The sequence below is a fragment of the Thunnus albacares genome, chromosome 17 (genome assembly GCF_914725855.1).
Source record: "Thunnus albacares chromosome 17, fThuAlb1.1, whole genome shotgun sequence".
NCBI classification, from domain to species: Eukaryota; Metazoa; Chordata; class Actinopteri; order Scombriformes; family Scombridae; genus Thunnus; species Thunnus albacares.
In genome coordinates this window covers 28,872,523-28,894,122 of record NC_058122.1, presented here as the reverse complement: position 1 = coordinate 28,894,122, position 21,600 = coordinate 28,872,523, and the positions used below count along the sequence as shown (strand labels likewise).

At 41.3% G+C, this 21,600-nt stretch overlaps 1 protein-coding gene across 1 annotated transcript; it reads right to left on the bottom strand.

The window, feature by feature from the left end:
- Positions 1-4,206: 4,206 nt before the first annotated feature.
- Positions 4,207-20,139, bottom strand: casc3 (casc3 exon junction complex subunit). Its single transcript, XM_044332000.1, has 12 exons — positions 19,925-20,139; positions 15,987-16,011; positions 15,835-15,890; positions 15,117-15,356; positions 14,671-14,819; positions 13,447-13,620; positions 11,134-12,134; positions 8,872-9,045; positions 7,118-7,216; positions 6,866-7,032; positions 5,534-5,737; positions 4,207-5,342 (listed from the first exon to the last, which is right to left on the bottom strand). Exons 1-12 carry the CDS (start codon positions 20,108-20,110, stop codon positions 5,091-5,093), a joined length of 2,727 nt encoding a protein of 908 aa, XP_044187935.1. The 5' UTR covers positions 20,111-20,139; the 3' UTR covers positions 4,207-5,090.
- Between the last annotated feature and the right edge of the window lie 1,461 nt (positions 20,140-21,600).

The window sequence follows — 21,600 nt, the reverse complement described above, 5'->3', positions numbered from 1 at the left end:
TAAGAGGATAAAAGGAGGTAAAATCATGAGATAAAAAGATAAAACAGGAAGTAAATAAGCTGATAACAGTAAAAGGCAAATAAAAGGTTGAGTTCATTAAGTGTGCAGGAATACAGGAAGTTCATGGTTGAGAAAACACAGTGTGAAGGAAAGTCTGATGGTGAAAATATTCTAAATATAACAAACACTTAAACTGACTGATATTTTTAGGTGGTTAAAACACATTTTGCTGTGAAACACTGACGAACCTCAAACAACCTCACTTCAAAATATGTGAACTGTCCCTTTAAACTCTTCTTCAGTCTCTTCAGTATCTCTGCAGCCTTTTACAGCGTTTAAATGTTATTTAAATCAAAGTAAAGAAACATTTATCACCTGATCTGTGATGTAGATTCAAATATTCTGCAGATTATTGATTTTGCACATAAAAAACTTGTGTATAAACATATATAGTGTTATTTGCCTTTTATATGCAGTATATAATAAAGTGTTTCCTGTTTTAATGTCTTTAGTGCTTTTATAATAATTTATCATTTAAAATATTCTAATATATTCTGATTATTAGACAGATGAATCTGTATCATTAATGTTATAATGTTATGTAATAAATCTTCCTTTTCTTTCCTCCACATCGTTTTCTTAGTTTCTCCTTCATCCCGCCGTCTTTCCGTTTACTCCTCCATCTTATCTTTTATTTCTACTTTCATCCCTTTTTCATTTCCTTCATCCTGCCTTCAGTTTCTTTTCATCTTTTTCTAGTTTATTCTTTTTCCATCTTTATTTTTCCTTCATCCTGTTAAACTTTTTCTTTTTACTTTATTCCTTCTTTCTCTCCTTGTGTTTTTCATCTTTTCACCTGTCCTTTATTTTTCTTCCTCCATAATTTTACTTGTTTCCATCCGTTCCTTTCATCCTTTTCCTCCTCCATCCATCCTTCCTTTCTTTCTTGTCATTCATTTCTCTCCCCTTCATCCTTTATTTTCATACATTTACTCCTTCATGCCAGTTTTCATTTTTTTCCTTTTATTCTCATCTTCATCTTTTCATCCTCTACTTCCTTCACTCTACATTTTCTTTCATATTTTCTATTTCTTCTCTTCCTGTTGAATATTTGCTGCTGTGATCAATAACATGTTTTTATCTTTGTGATTTCTCGTCTCTCGTTTGTTTCTGAATCTTAAACCTTCGGTTCTTCAAACTGAACTTTGTCTTGAGACGAAACAAACTGTCATCATCATCATCATCATCATCATCATCATCATATTCTTTATTGATCCTCTGTGTGGACGACAACGTTCTCCACATACGAACAGAAACAAAACCATGGATGCAGTCGTCATCATCATCATCATCATCATCATCGTAACAAACAAACGAGCACTGCCCTCACAGTGAACACAGTCTGGTCAGCTCAGGTCAAAGGTCAAACAGTTAACAGATATGTCATCGAACCGGCGTTTTAACGAAGAAGAAAGTTAGAAACAAACTAATTAAAGGAACATTTTTTAATAAACTTTCTACCAATGAAAATCTAAACAACAAATCAACTGATTGATTCACAAACGAGCTGAAATGAATCTCTGAGCAGGAAGTGTGTTGAAGGCGCCGCCGCCGCCGTCCGTCCGTCCTCCAACACACCGCCATCGTCACGCTTTCATCTGGTCGTACGTGAAAAAAAAAAAAAAAAAAAAAAAAAAAACCCTCAAGACTTTGTAGAAACTTGACGGAGAAATCTGGTGTTCAGGCAGCTGTTTGGAAGTTCTTGCAGAATACTGGCGGTTATTATTATTATTATTATTATTATTATTATTATTATTATTATTATTGTTCAACATCAAACCTGCAGAATAAAACCGTTAAAACTCGAGTTTACAGAGCGACTCTTTTAGTAAACTCAACAGTTTCCTCCAGGAGAAGAAAATAACATGAAAATATATAAAAAAAAGACTCACAGAAAGTCTAAATTAGTCCATTATAGTTATTCTGCAGCAGGTTGAATCAAATGTTTCCTGTAAAGAAACAAACATTTTAATTACTTTAATTATTCTGAATTATATCAAAAATATCTGTAGATTCAACAAGCTGCAACAGTTATATCCATTAATCACTCAGACAATTAATCAACAGTTTGTAAATTTGAAAACTTTCACACCACAAATAAAGAGAAACAAACCTTTTCATCTGGATGTTTAGTCAAACAGCTGACACACAAAACTTTATTTAAAAAATTGAATGAAACAAATTAAAACTCATTTAATAATTTTGACTTTCCGTGAGTATTTTTTTCTTCCGTGTTTACTTGTTTTCTGGATGTTATAGAAGTTATAAATCATCTTTAAATCATCTGGATCGACTTTTAAACGACAGAAACAAAAACAAACGTGTAGGATTCGGTTTGTCATGTGACATCAGAGCGCGTGCAGCAGCTCGGTGAGGAAGAGGAGGAATGTCGAGTAAAGAGATGCTTCTTCTTACCTTCAACTCTGAAAATATATTGTTTTGTTTTGTGAGTTGAAGATTTTTTTTTTTTATTTGTTTTGTTGTTTTTTTTGCAGGACAAACAAATGTTAAACAGTTAATAATCATTTTTCATAAAGTGGTTTTTTTCTTCTTTGTCTCAGTGTGTCTTTAAGGGTGTTTAACACAAAAACCAAAAGAGCAGCGAGTCGTCATTTCACTCCTGCGTTTACTAATAATAATAAAAAAAGTATTAAAATTAAACAGTGACATTTCAAAAAAAAAACAAAAACAAACCAAAAGCTAAAGCCACAAAGCTTCTTCTTCTTCTTCTCTCTAAATTAAATCCATCCATCGTTAACATTCGAGGTCCCTGCCGATGCGTTTGTAATCAGAAGCCGACTGTTCTGCACTAGTAGTATTATTAGAATATGTTTACTGCTCTATTTTCTCTCTTCAAGCTTCTATATACACATTTAGATTTTTATATATATGTACAGCAACAATAAAACGCCTCCACCCGGCGGCAGCAGCAGCAGCAGCAGCAGCTTCTCTCAGACGGGACTTTTGTGCAACTCTTTGTGTCTCTTTTGTGTTAATTTGACTTTTCTGCTCCTCAACAGGAAGGAAAAGTATTAATATACTGTTACAGGAAAAACAAACATCGACATTAACCGTCAGACCTCCCGTCTCGAACCACGTTTCCCATAATTCCTGTTACCTCCTCCGCAGCTTCCTCAGGTTATTTAAACGTCTCATAACCTCGACTTTAAAAACCCTGCTTGTAATATTTCTGGGAGTTTTTATGATGATGTCATACTCTACAGTTACACATGGTGGGTTCTTTTAAGGCCATTTCTGAATTTCTGAAAGTTAAATTAGGAGGAAAAATAGTTCAATAGAGACTGAATGTAAAGATACAACAGCTCAATTCACTCATAAAATGTGAAGTTTTGTGATTTTCTTAAACTTTGTTAAAACTGTAGAGTTTGGTCGGATTTCTCCACCTGATAACTAAGAAATTTTTGCTGTTTTATATTTAATTAGTGAGAATTTTCTTTTGTCTTCTATGATGCTTCACTGAATATTTTTGTGTCTGTAACTTCAGAGCTGTGACTTCCCTCTAATCAATCACAAAGTATTTTGATTTTTTTGAATCATTATGTAAGAAACAAAAAGTCCAAATTCTGATTCAGCTTCTTAAATGTGAATATTTTCTGTTTTTTTTTAGTCTTTATGACAGTAAACTGAAGATATTTGAGTTGTGACATTTGAAGACGTCGTCTTGAACTTTTTTCACCTTTTTCTGCTGCAAATAATTATTTTCATTATTGATTAATCTGCTGATTATTTTGTCGGTTAATCTATTAGTTTGTTTGGTCCATAAAATGTCAGAAAATGGTAAAAAAAAATGTGGATCAAAGTCCAAGACGACGTCTTCAAATGTCTCGTTTTGTCCACAACTCAAAGACGTTCAGTTTACTGTCAAAGACTAAAAAAAACAGAAAATATTCACATTTAAGAAGCTGAATCAGAATTTGGACGTTTTTTTTTTCTTTAAACAAAACAAAAAAACCTCAAAACGATGAATTTATTATTAAAATAGTTGATTCATTTAATAGTTGGCAACTAATCGATGAATCGTTGCAGCTCTAGTTGGGACAAAACACACATTTTTTTTTAAATTTTACAGATCAAACGACTAATGAATGAAGTAACTGACAGATTAATTGATAATGGATCATTATGGGAAATTGTAACAGGCCATTTTTAACTGCTTTCCTGTGTTTTATAGACTAAACAATGAATCCATTAATCAAAAACAAAGAAAAAAAAACAAACAAAACAAAAAAACCACAAACAAGAAAAAGCCCTTGGTGCAATGCATCATCTCTTCTTTCTATTTAAAGAGATTGAAAATGAGCCCAGAACATGCAGCAATATATTATTCTGAATCCCATTTAAACATCTGTTACAGTAAAGAAACACAGAGCTGATCAAAGATGGCGTCAAAAGAGACTAAAAAATAAACAACAACAACAACAACAACAACAGAGAAGCAGGCAGAGATCAGCAGGTGTAAGAACCGAACGGAGCTCCTGTCAGCTGTGATTGGCGGGTAAACGAGACGGTAACGAGGAGGTTTTACAGGAAGCGCCGCGTCAGCCACGAATAAAAAAAAAAGGAAACATGACACGAAGAGCTGCAGTCAAACTATTTACACAACCGATTCTTACAAACATCTTCCAACCGCAGATACGATTTTTATTTGATTCTGTTTGAACGTTCTGTGTTAACAGAGTAACTAGGATGGATGCTGGAAATGAAAAGTTTCCTATGAGACAGAAATAAAGAAAGCTGACGTACAGTTTGAAGTAAACGGATAAAATAACAAGAGTGTCAGTTCGTTCCACAGAGAAACTATCGCCTGTTGACTCCAACAAGTCAAACAAAAACAAAAATAATAATAAAACCTTTTCTCAACGTTTCATTTCGACACATCGCAGCTCAGTAGAAAACTGTGAAGCCCAACATCCGACTCTCGTGACGTTAAATGCTTCAAAGTGGCTCTAAAGGGTTTGAACTCGTCAGTCCGGCGAGCGGGCGGGCGAGAGGGGGGGGGGGGGGGGGATTCAGTCCGACGCAGCTGACCCGCCGAAGCTGCTGCAGGGGTTGAAAAGAAGAAAAACAAAAAAAAAAAAAAGGGGAACGAGTCGTCTTCCAGCGGCGGCGATGCTGCTGCTGCGGGTCACCTGCCTCGTCCTCCACTCCTCTCTAATCTGTCCATCCTCCCCTCCGTCCGCTCGTCCGTCCTTCCCTCCCTCGTTGACGTTGGTGGTTGCTGTTGGGGACCGCAGCTCCTCACCGACCCTCCCACCCCGCTCCTGCAAACAACGTGACACGGTTCAGAAATGTGAGATGACTTAAAAAACATCAATGAAGTGAATATGAGTCACAATCAAAACAATAACAACAGATGGAGTGTGATGACGGTGTGAAGCAGCAAGGGATCATGGGAGTTGTTGTCTTCGTTGGATTACTCCAGTCCATCATTCAGGATGTTACAGGTGCTCACCTGTAGTCTTGGACCCGGAGAGTGGCTGGGACTGGGTGGCTGGGAGGGGTGAGGGGTCACTCTGAGGCGAAGGGCACCTCCGGAGGGGGGGGCTTGACGGTGACGGGCTGGGATGTGCGGCGGGGGGGGCGACGGCTTGGGCTGAGCCTGCTGCTGCATCGTGTCGTAGTAGGTCACGCCTCCGTACGTCACCTGGGCCTGACCCTGAGACAGAGGGGGGGGGGGGGGGAATCAAATGTAAACAGACTTAATAAATAAACGTTTCTCTCATTTCCTCCTTCTGCCTTCAGAGTCGAAGCTACTGTGGAGTTTGCTTTGTTATAAATCCTAAAGTTTGCTTAAAAAGTGGCGTTGGTTCGTTATAAATGAGGCCCGATGATGAGGAGACTGTAACCTTCCTCACATCAACACATGAAACTAACAGAAACGTCATATTTCCATCATGTTTTCCATCGTTTGAGCTTTTAATGACGTCATCTTGTTGTTTCTTCTTCTTCTGCAGCAGTTTAACGGCAGCGACTGGAGGATCAGTTTATCTGCTGATATTCACACTAACTAATAACAGCAGTCACGTTTGCTTTCAAAAAGATACTTTCCTTCACAGACTGGCTGATTTTTAAAGGATTATTAGAGTCCAGAAGTATTTAATATTTATATTAGAGACATTTTTATTACCACATAGAGAAGAATTTAACACCTGTTTTATGTTAAAAGTATGAAAGACATTAATAAAAACCATCAGTGATGATATTTAGCAGATGTGAAATAAATGTCAGTTTATTTAAATGTATTTCACATCACGTCCTGCCAGTATAAACAATCATTACTAATAATATAACTAATGACTCATTAATCAATGAATGGATATATCGATTAACCAATTAAACAATAACTCATTCATTTAAGGTTTTTTGGGAATTTTCCAGACAGTTTTTGCTAAAATTACATTAAATAATATTTTAGAACAAACATTAGTGTCTATGAAGAAATATTTAAGACCTTTGTGAATTAAATTTCAGACTTTTGATACTTTCTAAAACCTTTTTACACTTTTCAGCAGCTGCAGCTGGTTTGAAGCGTCTCTGTGGACGATTCAGCAGCTGATTGGTTTAATATGTTTGGTTTAATCTCTAATATTCACACCAGCAGAGATAATAGTACGAATTTCCTTTCATGATTTTCTGGAAATTTGGTTCCAGTTTATTGTGTCGTCATAATATTAAAAGGACCAGATGTTTGGCATTTGTACCAGGTGATGGATAAACACGACTAAACTCAATAAACTGGATATTTACAGAGAAAACATGTTCATGTTTACAGGTGAGCGTGTACCTGCGGGGTTGGGTACATGGCTGGGTAAGGGAAGGTCATGACCCCTGGCGGAGGGTAGAAAGGCGGAGGCAGCAGTTGCTGCGGTTGCCCTGGCGACAGAGACACCGGCGGGCCTCCATAGATGGCGGGGTTGGCGATCGGGCCGCCTGATTGGTGGGGATGGAGGCCTGGAAACGAGGCACAGAGATGATTCTCACATGTAAACATTTATAAAACATCCTGAAACAACAGAAGAACATAAACTCCACTGACCAGGGTGAGGGATGTGCATCTCCGGCTGGACCAGCATGCCCTGCGGCGGGATGGGGGCGGGGCCATCCCCGTGGGCGTAGATTGGTCCCTGATACGACACTGTGAGACAGAGACAAACCGATCAATCAGTGATCAAAAAGAGGAGGCAGCAGGAAGGGAAGGAAAGACGGAGGGAACTTCTTCCCTCCCATTAATCATCTCACGACCCCTCAGATTTATCTGCTGACCCTTTGGAGGGGCCCGACCCCTAGGTTGGGAACCACTGGACTAAACTAGCTAACTGTATATAAAGTAGTGTAAACTAGCTCCACCTCCAGCAGCTACAACAGTAACATGCTGCTCTAACACTGATGCTTCACTATTAATAATCTAATGATGTCATATATAATAATATATCAGTCAGAGGGACCAAACCACTACTTTTACTGCAATACTTTAACTACATCAAGCTCATAATACTTATGTACTTTTACTGCAATACTTTAACTACATCAAGCTCATAATACTTATGTACTTTTACTGCAATACTTTAACTACATCAAGCTCATAATACTTATGTACTTTTACTGCAATACTTTAACTACATCAAGCTCATAATACTTATGTACTTTTACTGCAATACTTTAACTACATCAAGCTCATAATACTTATGTACTTTTACTGTAGCAGGTTTTTTCATGCAGGACTTTTACTTGTAATGGAGTATTTTTACTTTGCTGTATTAGTACTTTTACTGCAGTAAAGGATCTGAGTACTTCTTCTACCACTGCTGATATTAGTTTACATATTAAGAACCTCGTTGTTCCAAATAAGTTCACAATAAATAAATATATTATTAATTGTGGACGTAGTGAAAGCTGTAAACATCGGTGTTGTTTTAGAAAAATAAACTTGTCAATCTTAAAATAAATACTGTAATTTTTGTAATAAAATGATCACTTCTCGTATTATATTGATCATAAATAGATATAGACGTTATTGTTATCAGTGTACATTAAGTGTATAATAGTGCAGATTTTCTGTGTTGAGGTGTTTATTACGACTACAGTTAACTGGTCTCCGACTCCCAGTATGTTAACACACCACTCTGAACAGGAATAAACCTACAGGATACTGGTCCTGGCGGGCAGAGCGTGCAGGAGGCAGGACATGACGCAAAAAGTACACAGCCGTTGTGATTCAACGTTTTAAAGCTTTTCATCAGAAATAAAACTGCTTTTATTCTATGAGAAATGACAGGAAGTCCTCTCACAGCTTTACTGGCCTGCTGCGTTTATCCAGCAGCGGCCACATGATAGAAACGCCATCAACACGCTCTGGAGGACGACCTGCTGCATTCACACGAGGGCCCGATCAGGCAGGTAAAGACCGTTCAACGTCTGGTCCGACTGATTCAGACGGTTGCGTTCACACATACAGCTGCTCTGGAGCTGAAAGGGGCTCAAATTAACATTTTTCAATGTTTAGTTTTGTTAAGATATTCAGTTTATAGTGATACGAAACAGAGAAAGAGTCCTGCATTTAAGTGATGAATCATTTCAGCTCTAAACACCTGAGACGTTCTCTGACTTTTACTGACCTCTGCTGGTGAGCAGGAGGAAGAACAACACTGACTGAAACAAGTTTGAGACTTTTCTTGTTTCTTTCACATATTTCTACATAAAAACTGTTGGTGAGACTTTAAATGACCTGTTCAGACGTATTTAACATGTTTCATTCACGTCTCTGTCTGATGTCACACTGTGTGATCTTACTGGGTTCGTAGTAGTGTCCCTCCATCACTCCCAGGTGCATGGGCGGCGCCGGCTCGGGTACGGCTCTCTGACGTTGTGAAGAGTAACGTTTGGCCCGGTTGGAGCCGACGCCCATCTCCTCCATGCTGGAGAACTGAGGCGGGCCGCCGGGGATGTGCATGGGGTTCGGGAGGCCTGCGGGTGACAGAGATGTCGGGTTCACTTTACATAACTTTCAAGTGTAAAAGTGCATAAAATACAGTCATACAAGTAAAAAAACAGCATATAAGACAGGTACAGAATCATCTATAAAGGTAAAATAAATAAAAAGAGAATCTGACCGTAACACAACTGGAGCTGCAACAATTAGTCCGCTGACAGAAGATTAAATCACAAACTATTTTGATAATCGAATAATCATTTTTATGAGCAAAAATGTCAGAAATGATCTTGTTGCAGCTTCTCAAACGTTGTGATTTAATGCTTTTCTTTGTCAAACATATATATTTTGGGGGGTTTTGGCAGTTGGTCAGGAAAAACAAGACATTTGAAGACGTCACTTATCGCAGGATCACTACAGTTTCACTATTTTCTGACATTTTATAAGCAAAGCGATTATTCTGGGAAATAAGTGGCAGATTAACTGATATGAAAGGAACTGTTGGTTGCAGCCCTAAACACAACGGAGCTGTTATGTAAACATAAAAGGCTTATTGTCAGACGAGAAGGCGAGTCTATATAACCGGGTTTAAGAGCTGAGACGCTGTCAGCAGACTCAACACTAAAGCTGACGAACCAGAACAGCGAAATCTCTTAACCTGAACTCAGCAGATCCAAGAGGCAGTGAGGAGTTAGAAGCTCACCGCAGCCTGAAACACTGAGCTTTGCTTTAGGGCTGATAGTAACGATTATCATCATTATCCATCCATCTGCTGATTATTTTCCTGATTTATCGTTTTGTCAATGTAACGTCAGAAAACAGTGAAATATGTCTGTTATAATGTCTCATAGCTCAAAGCGACGTCTTAATAACAGAAAAGCTTCAAGTGGAAACACAAGCGATTTGTTTCATCAGTCGTGTCAAAACGAGACTGGACACGAAAACTGTGGAGTAGAAACTAACTACAACTCCCAAAGTGCATTTCAGCCAAAAACATCCAATCGCTGATCTTAAAATTTTGTCCATGTGTTGCTAACGGCAGACGGAGGCTTCAGATCACGCTGGTGAAAAAACTGATTGTACAATCTGAAGTGCTGGGGGGGAATGTAACGGGACAGAGTGCACAGTAAACTCGGCAGCCACACATTTCTCTGTTCTGTATTTCTCTGTTTAGCATCTTCAGGTTATGCTAACCCATCGTTGCTAACTTTGGAGCTAACCTCCTTCACTTTCCAGCATTTGGGGAAACAACAGACGTGTCTTTTTCGCATTTATTAACTGACACACTGTAGTCTGTGCTGTACATTTACTGCCAGACTGACAACTTACTACTAACCTTTTCCTCTGCTCCGCTCGCATCCACCGTCACGTCTCTGTCCCTCGCTCTTTCCCGCTCGCTACGCAAACATACCCCTTAACGGAGCCGCGCGACCAGTGGTTTCCCCGGCAACGACACAGAGGTTGACTCACGTACCGGAACAGCGCTGCTCAGAGACTCCCAAACGCTGTCGAATATTAAAAAATATTTTTTTTTTGGGCTGGCGGGGGTTCACGTTGTGTCATTATGGAGAAAGACTCGGTAAACGTTCAGTAACCGTTCAGTAAACGTTGAGTACAGTTAGACCCAGCAGTCTCCGTTAGGTTGGGCGAGTTCAAAGTTGTAAAAACAACGGGGGTGTTTTGAATACACGGTAATTTGTTAGTCTGTCCCTCCCGCCGCAGGAAATAATGGATTAATCCTGGAAAGCTGTTGATGTAGCACTTTTCTCCTTATGAAAATAACACGGAGATTATTCGACCAATGAGGATTTAGTCGGACGAGAGCATATCGACCAACTAATCGACCAGTCGACCAGCAGACTGCAGCACTAATCTGAAGTTAATATTCTAATTAGAAACTGTGTCATCATGTTTACTTCCTGAATTAAAAGAAGATTCACACAACTGACTGGTTTCTTCTCCACAGCTGCAGAGGTTCATGGGTATTGTGTTTTTTTGAGAAACAGGGAGAAAAGGGGAAAATTACCTGGTGCCTCACACTGGATTGATTTTAGTATTATAATTTATAGAAATAATTATAAAAATACAAAAGTGACACCGGACACCTGAGAGCGGAGACTCACCTCTCATCTCGGAGCGGATGTACGAGGTCGGGCTCTGGCTCCAGTTCTGTCCGGCCAGACTGAGCCGAGCCACGTCCTGGTCGAGCTCTGTCAGTGCTCCTCCTCCTCCTCCCCCGCCGCCTCCTCCTCCTCCTCCGCCGCCACCTCCTCCTCCGCCGCCTCCTCCGCCGCCTCCTCCTCCCGCCTGGCTCGGCCCGTTGCCTCCTCCCGTCCAGCTTTTCCCTCCCGCGCTGCCGGGGGAGGAGGCGTTCCCTCCGGCTGCAGACTCCTCCATGGACGGCTGTTTGCTGCCCAGGTCCGCGGGCCGAGAGCGAGTCCTGCGAGCCAGCGAGTATGATTTACGCTCCACTGGCCGCTCGGTGGGAGGAGAAGCTTCCCGATTGGTCGCTGCTGCTGCTGCTGACGACGACTGTAGGGCGGGGTCAGAGGTGGAGGCGGCCAATCCAGATGCAGATCTGTCGGCGCTCCCTCGTTGCTCCTGCTGCTGTCGTCTCGGCAACGCAGACTGATAACTACTCGTATGTGACGTTGACGACGCCGTTACAGCGCTTAAGCCCCGATCCTCATCCCCAACGCCACCTTGGCTGACCGTAATGTCCTCGATGACCACGGAGGGACCTCCCCTCCCCCCGCCGCCACGCCCTCCTCTGCTGACCACGCCTCTGTCTCCTGCGGGCTCCGACTGAGCTTTGGAGCCCTGTCGGTCTCTGGGATGCATCTGGGGTGCGTTCGATTCGTTATTCCTGTACTGGGACTGAGGCGGGAGGTGCATTTGATTCTGGTGGGATGGTCTGCTGCGGGAGGGAGGCGGTCTGGAAGAGTTGCTGCTACGCTGAGCGGAGGAGAGAGGGAGAGAGGAAGGGGAGGAAGAGGAGGGATGGATGGATGAAGGCGGAGCTCCTCCTCGGTTCGGACCTCCTCCGCTGCTCTGCCAGGAGCGAACCGCTCGCTCTCCTCCTCCTTCTCGCCAGCGTTTGTCTCTGCTGGGAGACACACTCTGTCTGCAGGACACACAAACACTCAGACATCAGACACTCTGCTTATCTGTGTTTCATCTGTCGTCTACTGATTGGTTCATTATTCTGTTCATTTTGCTTCTTGTTGTCAATTATTTTTTGCTGTAATTTTCTAAATTATATTAGTTTAGATTTTTTATTCCTGTTTTGTTGTTTGTTTTTCCCTCCTTAAACGCACAATATGTAATTTCAGCCGCTAGGGGTCTCAATCAAAACAATAACAAAAGACGGAGTGTGATGACGGTGTGAAGTAGCAAGGGATCATGGAAGTTGTTGTCTTCGTTGTTAACCAGCTTCAGCGGGATAGGATTACTCCAGTGTTCATCATTCAGGATGTTTTTACCTGCAGAGGTCTCCTCCTCTCCAGAACAAACAGACCCGGAGATTACAGGTAAAAACACTGAATGAAGCTGTTTCACCTAAAAAAAATCAATATTTCTCCGACGATGTTTGGTGACCACCGGACTTCCTGGAGGGGCTGTTAGCCCAGCTGCTGCTAACGTTTGTCCAGTTTATTTCTCTGATAACTTAAGATCCAGACGTCCAATGACTAAAATCCTTCTTCCGGCTAAAAGATATAGTTAAAAACCACCTAAATTTATCATGAAAATGTGGCTTAAAACTGAATAAAAGTCCATTTATAACAGTTTGTGTGGAACAACCACAACACCGATGTATTATCTTGTATGTGTGTAAGTTACTCTTTGGTAGACGCCATTGTAGCGGACAAACACAGCGCCGCCGTATGCATCTGGTGCGTGTTTACTCTTTGGTAGAGGAGGTATGACGCCATCGACAGGCGACCAAATGAAACGGTCCGTTACTTTGATTAAATTACAGATTTCTCTGAGTTTGAAACTTGTTGGAAACATTTGGGATAATGTAAGTACACAACTCAACAACATATATAACACAGGTCTAGTTGTTTTTAGACATTTTAATGTGGAGGGGAGGTCCGTTATATATGTTCTTGATCTGTCCCTCACATCTTTTTTAAATTTTATTATCTGGATTTTATGTGTCTTATGAGTGCAAATAATTTTTTTTTTTTAAATAAAACATTTGGACGCACTAACGGGACGCTGTGTCCAAACTTCTGATCGTTATTGTACTTCAACTAGAAAAATACTGAATGAAGTGTGGAGGGATGCTGCGTCCACAGTTTGACTCAATCATGAAATGAATTTTGGAAATCTGGTATAAGGTGATTAAGATTTTGAGAGGGAGGTGACGGTTCATGTAAGAGTATAAATTTATAGATATGTGTATATTACGAGAGAGTGAAGGAGGCACTCACCGGGGCCTGCGCTGCCTGTACGGTCGCTCTCCAGAGCCACCGCCGTTGCGGATGTCATAACCGTAGATGGCGATGAGCTCCTCGCGGCTCTTCGGCGCCTGCTCCTCCTCCCTGAACCTGTCGTGCTCCCAGCGACCCTCGTCCTTCCACAGCTTCCTGTTTCGACCTTTAGGTCTGAGAGGAGACGTGACACAGTTTAAAGGGCTTCTACTAACAAGTGTGAAGCCGTTCGGAACAAACTACAAATAAACAAATTTGATTCCTGACGTGGTCGGACAGCATGTAATAAGAACCGGTTCTGATTGATCGTAAATCAGAATAAACCAGCTGTCAGCAGGTGTCCCGACTCCTCGCACGAAGCAGAAAGGTTGTTTTCCTTTTTCACTGCTGCACATCTACCGTATTTTCTCTAATAGTGGCTGGTATTCAATTAAAAGCCGGTTCTCCAAATTCAAAGAGAGAGTTTTGCGATATGCGAAGGAATCAGATACTGGAAAAAACAGAAGCGTGAGATAAGAGGAGAGCACGGCTAGCTGGAGGTGAGAGGAAGAAAGTTAGCTTGGAGCTAACGTTAGAGAGACAGCTGATGGATATTTGATATTTGACTGTGCTGTTAACTGGCTGTTGTTTAGTTTTTAACTGACACTGGTAATACTTCCCCTCCCGTACTTGACCGGTCATACTTCACACAAGTTATATTGAAATGTTTGTGTAATGTTTCACAATAAAAGTCAGGAAATGAAGGCTTTTAATTTTATTAATCGCATAATGCAGTAACAAAAATTTAACAGAACAAACGGAAGCAGATCAGAGAACAGGGAGGCTTCGTACTAAAATATGAGCAAATATACTCATCAAACAGGGAATTAGGAATAAAGGCGTCTCTCTAATATTAGCCTGCTTCTAATAAAGGCCTGCTGCTCTCTGCAGTTGAGGTGAATAAAGGCCCCGGCTAATATTAGAGAAAATACGGTAAACTGTGCCAGTAATAGTTTTGGCCGATGAGCCATTGTTTTATTTTTTTCAAAATAAAAGGACCTAAATATTATTACCTTTCTTTTTATTCTGTGGTACTGAAAACGTACTGATCCGTAACCCCGTTACACCTCTAGACTCCTGATATTCCTCAAGCAGAAACGCATCAAACAAAACAGGATTTTTCTCCCCAACAGTGACAGGAAGTGACGTTGATATCAAACCGCCGCCTTCGCTGCCGATCCGTACCTCTCCTCCTCCTGCGTGTGTCCTCTGACGTCGTGCTCGAAGAACAGACCCTTCCTGGGGATGTAGGCCGGGTTCTTTCTGTCCTCGTCGTCGTCGAGCTTCTGGCCCGGTTTTCCTCCCGCCTTCGTCTCGGGATCATCTGTTGACTCCTGCAGGTAGACGGAGTACGAAAATATTTCTTTGTAATAATGTTTTTGCTGTCCGGCTGAATGTTTGTTTGTCCTGTATGTGTTTTGTGTTCCGCTTGTGGTGCGACATCAAATTTAATCTGATTTTTTTCATTTTGTTTCACAAATTGAAACAAACATTACTGAAACTGGGGGAAACTGTGCATGTTCTGGGGACTATTTTCAGCTGCATATTAATTAATAATGTTGAAGCTCTAGTCAGTATTTACATCACTATTATTATTATTGTGATAAATTGAGAGGTTCAGAGTGTCTCACCTGTCCGTCACCGCTCTGTCTCTCTCCGGCTAGGTTTCCTTTCTCCTCCACCTTGCTCTCCTCTTTACCGCCTCCTCCTCCTCCCTCCCCCTCTGCCTCCTCCTCCTCCTCCTCTGCCTCCTCATGCCTCTCTTCCTCCCCCTGCGTTGGGACCTCGGCGGCAGAGGGTTTAGGCTCGCTGGCTGCTGCCGGAGCCTCTTCGTCGCTGTACTGCTCTGCCTCCTCTTCCTCCTCCACTCCCTGAAGGGAAACAGGAAGTTTAGCTTGTTAGAAGCAGATCAAGGAAAACATTCACGCTAAAAATATAAAACAAATTTTTATTCAAAAACAGTCACAAAAACTTTGCATTTCCTGTAGATGCTTCACAATAAAAGCCTTCCCTAAATTAGTCAGACATGAATGATTGTGAAACTGTTTATTTAAATCTTCCTATTAAAAGGTTTCCATTTACTACGTCAAGCTGCAACTAAACTATTTTCATTATTGATTAATCTGTTATTTCATAGATTAATCGATTAGTCGTTTGTCAGAAAATGTAAAAAATTAATGAAAATGTTTTTTCCACAACCCAAAAATAACCAGTTTACTGTCTTAAGAGGACTAAAGACACCAGAAAATATTCACATAAATATGATTCAAAACAATTAATAGATGATCAAAACAGTTGGCGACTAATTGATTAGTAGCTGACGGACGGCGGTCTGAGGTGTGTTTTTACCTCCGAGTGGGAGCCGTTTTCCTCCGGATCTGCACTGTCGTAGTCAGAGAGGACCGCTGGATGGAAACAAAGATCATCTGAGTGTCAGAGGCTTTACAGAGATAACGCAACAGCTGAACATCATATGATATAGAATATTCTCATGTCTTTACCTTCTCCTACTCCATCCTCACTCTCCTGCAAAGACATGAGAGAGAAACAGTCAACAACTCAGCCACCGAACTGTGAAAGTATCACCAGGAAGGACGAACATCTCAGAAAACAGAGAACAAGACAAACAACACAATGGCTGCAATTAACTATTATTTTCATTAGTGATTAATCTACTGTTTATGTTCTGATGTTCATCTGGTCAAAATATCAGAAAAATGTGAAAAATGAGACCAAAGATACTTAAAAATGTCTTGTTTTGTTTTGTTCGACTAAAGCTCCAAAGACAATCAGTTTATTATCATAAAAGAATGAAAACAAACAAACAAACAAAAATAAATAACATTTTGGAAGCTGGAACAAGATATTTTTCTCCATTTTTGCTTAAATAATTATTCAATTATCAAAATCGTTGCAGATTAATCTTCTGTCAATTGATTAATCGACTTATCGTTGCAGCTTCAAATAAATGATTCGCTACGTCCGTCATTCCCTCGAGGTGAATCTGGAGGAAGACGAGTACATATTGATCGTACTGATTGTTCATTTCTCCGCAAATCAAACAAAAACCTCGTCTCTCTCTCGTTTCTAATCGAGCGTTCAGACCCAAAACGGCACAAGAGGCTGTTTTTGTGTTTTTGCTTCAGGTGCCGGTGAGACGATGAAAAACACATCCAGGAAGTCCAGTTTGGACGTATCTGATAAACTTCATACATCTGTCGCTCAAAACGACCTTCGTGGATCCGATTTCATGTCTCATCTGAACCTGAAACAACAAAACCGTGGATGTTTGTAGTCTGAGGAATGTAGAGCTGCTCCAGGAAATCATCCATTTATTTATTTATCTATTTATGAAACATTACTGCCACAAGTAATTCTCTACAATCAGCTTCAATCAAAGGACCGACTGAGAGGAACAGCATTTATGTTAAACCATGTGTGGAGTTGAGTTTATTTGTGGTAAGCTTTTACGTCATACTCGCGCAGCTCACAACACATCCAATCAGATTCCTGAATGGAAATCTGCGCCGAGGAACCCGTTCACGTGACAACTAACCTTAAGGGTCGACCCATACAGATAGACCCCCCCCCGACTCAAGTTTAACCAACGTCTCTGTGTCGGTTTGAATGAGTGTAGAAGAAGCAAAAGCAGAACTACGTCCATCAAATCACAATAACATCCACTCTGTAGCAGCTGACATGTTCATAAAGCCAAGAACAGGATGAAGAACACAGAGTCCATAAACTAAAATCTACATGAGTCAAATCAAGTAGATATCTTTCAACGTTACAGTCTTTTTAGTGCCAAAGTTCCTCTTTTTGTTACTATACTTCCACCTGCAGCTCAACAGGGAAACACTGTCCGAGGAAACACAAAGAGGGAATTTGATGCTAAAAAGACTGTTAATGTGTCAGATATCCACTTGATATGACTAACTCAGACTGATGAAGCTGAATAGAAGCTTCACATCAACTTTTAAATGACTGTGTGGACACACTGTGGGTTTTATCCTCCATCACTTCCATTGAAAGCACATTTGAAGGATCTTTTAATATCCAGTATGAACAGGAGGAATGATTACAGACACCTGACTGCTGCTTTAAGAAAGGATCAGCTTCATGTTGTAGCTTTTTTTTAGCTGCTATTGTCAGTTTTTGTATCGGTGTCCTCCTTGTTAAGCATCACACATGTTCCCACAGTACAGGTGTTTGGAATCTCAAAATGCCCTTTATAGTTGTATTTTCACTGTCCCAGGCAGGCTTTGGTTTATTGCTCCAGTAAAACATGAGCATGGTTTGCCTCTGAGTAGTGAACTGGTTCTGACCCAGTCTGTTCTGAAGAACTGGGATAGATTCTTCCATACAACTAACTCTCTAGAATGCAGTGGATGCGTTTACATGGGCACTAGTATCCCTGTACTGCGTCGCACATGTAAACATCTCCTGATTTTAAGAAACCTGGACATGCTACTCCAACAGAAACCAGGATACTGTGGTATGTAAACACCTGATCACGGTTTCTGATCATTTGTTGGTAGAGGAGAGAGATAGTGAGAAATAAAGGCTTTAAAACTGAATATCAACAATGAACATTTCTGCCGATATGACAGACCAATGTGCTTCCCTCTGCGGGTTGTTTCACCCCGACGGTCCCGGTGCTTCCTCTACGGGCTCCGCTTGACTCAGCTGCCTGACAGACCCGCTCCTTCTTCCCACTTTAACCTGAATAACAAGCCGGGGTTAGCGGAGGCTAGCTGGCTGTGTGTCTCCCTGTGGATCCAAGCAGAGCACTGAGCCCCGGTTTGTTATTCAGGTTAAAGCAGGAAGAAGCAGCTGATCTGTCGGACAGCTGAGTGACGTGACGCGGAGCCTGCGGAGGAAACACCGGGACCGTCAGGGTGAAACAGTCCACAGAGGAGCTGCTGTGTTCGGCTGCACAGATAGGAAACACCTCAGCGGACAGGATGTACCACTCTGTTTGAAAAAACTTATTATTTTTAGTTTATAACCAAAGTTGTCAACCAGCGTATTAGGTGCATTACCGCCACCTTCTTCTGCAGAGCGTGGACCAGAGATTAAATCCTACACATTAATCCTGTCTGTCTAATAAACTCAAAGAAAACTCTGCTGCTGCTCCCACTTGGCAGGTTCATTAAAGTTTTAATGCTGAGCTCTTGTCTTCTAAAGTTCTTCCTTCATATATTGTCCTTCTTGATCACATTTAGTACAATCTATGCTTACATGCATAATAGCCTCCTCAACAGGGTGGAAAAAATATTTGCATATATCTATATCAGCAATCACCAAAAGGAGTTGGAAAATATCAGCATATTGGATATCAGCAAAAAATCCAATATTGTGCATCCCTAGTAAACAGGGATATAAACGACGGAGATTCTCATGTTTAATGTAAACACCACTTCCAGAATATGATCAACACCAGGATACTAGTTTGGTTTCTGAGCCGTCTTAGTTAGTAGCGAAATTAGAAGCTGAGATCATGAGGAATCAAGACACAACCGCACAGAGATGACAGAAACCTGGATCCCGTTAGACCCTGTTAGACTCATGTAAACAGGGAGATGAATAAACAGGTTTCTCTTGTTCCATGCCAAGAATATGATCAAAACCAGAATATGATCAAACCAGGACACTAGTGTGCATGTAAACTCACTCAGTGTCACACAGAAGACGAGTGTAACCGGGCCACAGAGTGTGTTGTACCGACAGTAACCCGGTGATGTATCTGCGGTGTTGACGTGTGCAGCACCGTGGCAGCCGGACTACACGGAGCCGCAGCACTAGCGGGGCCTAGCTGAGAGGTTAAACCCAAAAAAAATCCACTTTCATAACCGCCTCCTCACACCTCATACATACCGGTGCGGGAACTATGTCTGCCTGGCTACCTGACAAACTGGCCGGTATGCAGTCAACAGCTTTTAACCTTTGGTAACAAAATCAGAAAGTTTCAGAGGAGCCCGAGCCGGTGTTATGGACACATCTGCTGCCCGAGTAAATGCCTTCCCACTGGCGCCTTTTCGTCTAGGATCCACATAATGAGACAAAATCAGGTTAACTAGTGGGATTAACGGCGTTAAAAACACTTAATTTACCATAACATATTAAATATATATGTGATGAAGAACTTGTTTGGCAGAAATTACCAAACGGTTGAAAAACTTCACTAATGTAACGTTAGTTTCCTTGAAGCTAACGCCGGCTAAGGATGAAACATTAAGTTGTTTACGTGGAGAGTCAAGTTGCTCTACAGTTAAATTATTTATCGGTGATTTCCCGGTGATAACATGGGGCAAAAGCGAGAACTTGAACCGCCGACAAAAGTTCTTCTGGAAGGGTTATTTGCCACAGCTCCCCGCCGGGAGACGCAGCCGTCAGCTCGGCGAGCTAACCGTTAGCTTCCCGGTAGTTAGCTACTCACACACTCGGACTCCACGTCTTTTTTCGCCTCCACCCGGCCCGCTACAGCTTCCACCGGGTCGGGCTCTCTCCCTCGGCTCTTCGTCGCCGGGGAGCCCGACCTCCCGCTGTCCGAGCCCGAACCGGACTCGTCGTCGTCCTCGCTGTCCTGGGACACGCGCCTCCTCCTTCGCCGCCGGTCCGCCATCTTACGACTCGAATGATTGGAAAACGGAAGGAGGCAAGGAATTGTGGGTAGTCCAGTTCTTCTTCACTGAGGTCAAAGCGCGTCATCAGGCATCTTATTGTTGCACACTACCGCCATTTGGAGTATGGAGGATGAAAAATGACATAAGTATAAATAAATTAAAAATAAATACATTTTATTAATGGAAAAAGTAAATCCGCTCAGAAATGACTACTTTTTAGGGAAACTAAAAAAGGCAAATTCCTCTCTAAGGTTCTTGTTAACTTTTACAGAGGAGCGATAGAAAGCATCCTGACTGGAAACATTACAAGTTGGCATGGGATGTGGAAGGAAGGCTCTGCAGTGGGTGATTAAAACCACCCAGAACATCATCGGTACCCATCTCAAGCATCAGTGATATTGGTGAAATGAGGAGCCTTCATGGAGCCCAAAGGATACTAAAAGACAAAACTCACCCCAACCACAGCCTGTTCACCCTGCTGCTGTCTGGCAGAAGTATTTGCTCTCAGACCTCCAGACTACAGAGCAGCTTCTTTCCTCAGGCTGTGAGATTCCTCAATTCATCCTCTGCACTACAATATATAAAATAGTTTTATTTTTTATGACTTATTATTTATTAATCCATTTATATGGGACAACAATGGTGACTCAGCTGGGAGAGCTTTGGGATCAGTTATTAACAAATTGAAAGTATGTAATGATCTTGGTTATTGTACATATACCAAACTCTGTGATGCATGTGTCTCCCCCGTATTGAATTATGCTGCAGGGGTGTGGGGTTTTAAAAGAATCTAAAACTATAGACTCTATACAGAGTAGAGCTATACAATGTTTTTTGGGGGTTCGTGGATTTGCTCCAATTCCAGCAGCTCAGGGAGACATGGGCTGAGTACCAGGGTCTATACAACGAAAATGTGAAATGGCAAAATGGCAGAGGACAGAATAAATAAGAAAGTATTTATGTGGAGTAAATTACATAGTTCTCCATGGGCAGAAGAGCTTCACTCAATCTTCAAGGAGGTGGATATGCTGTATATCTATAGGAATAACCTGTGCTGTAATGTTAACTCTATTAAAAACAAGCCTCTACTGAAATTTGAAGAAAAATGGTTTGAAAAGTTCTGTTAAAGCCAAAATTAAGAACATATATTCATATCAAACAGAATTTTGGCCCTGAATTATATGTAACATCTCGTTTATCTAGAATCCAAAGACCTTTGGTTGCGCAGTTGAGAGCTGGTATTCTTCCTCTGGCCAAGTGGAAAGTGAGTCCCATTTTCTATTGTACTGTACAAATTCCGATGACTTAAGAGAGTTACTGTTTCATGACATTGCTCGACTAAACCCACCCTGAAATATTTTGGTGTTCAGATGAGCAAAAACTGGAATGGCTGTTTAATTTTGACGTATTTAAGTTTGCTAACTTTATCTCAAAAGCTTGGAAAAGAAGGCAAGACAGATTGTTTAATCAGTGTTTACTTAGACTCTTC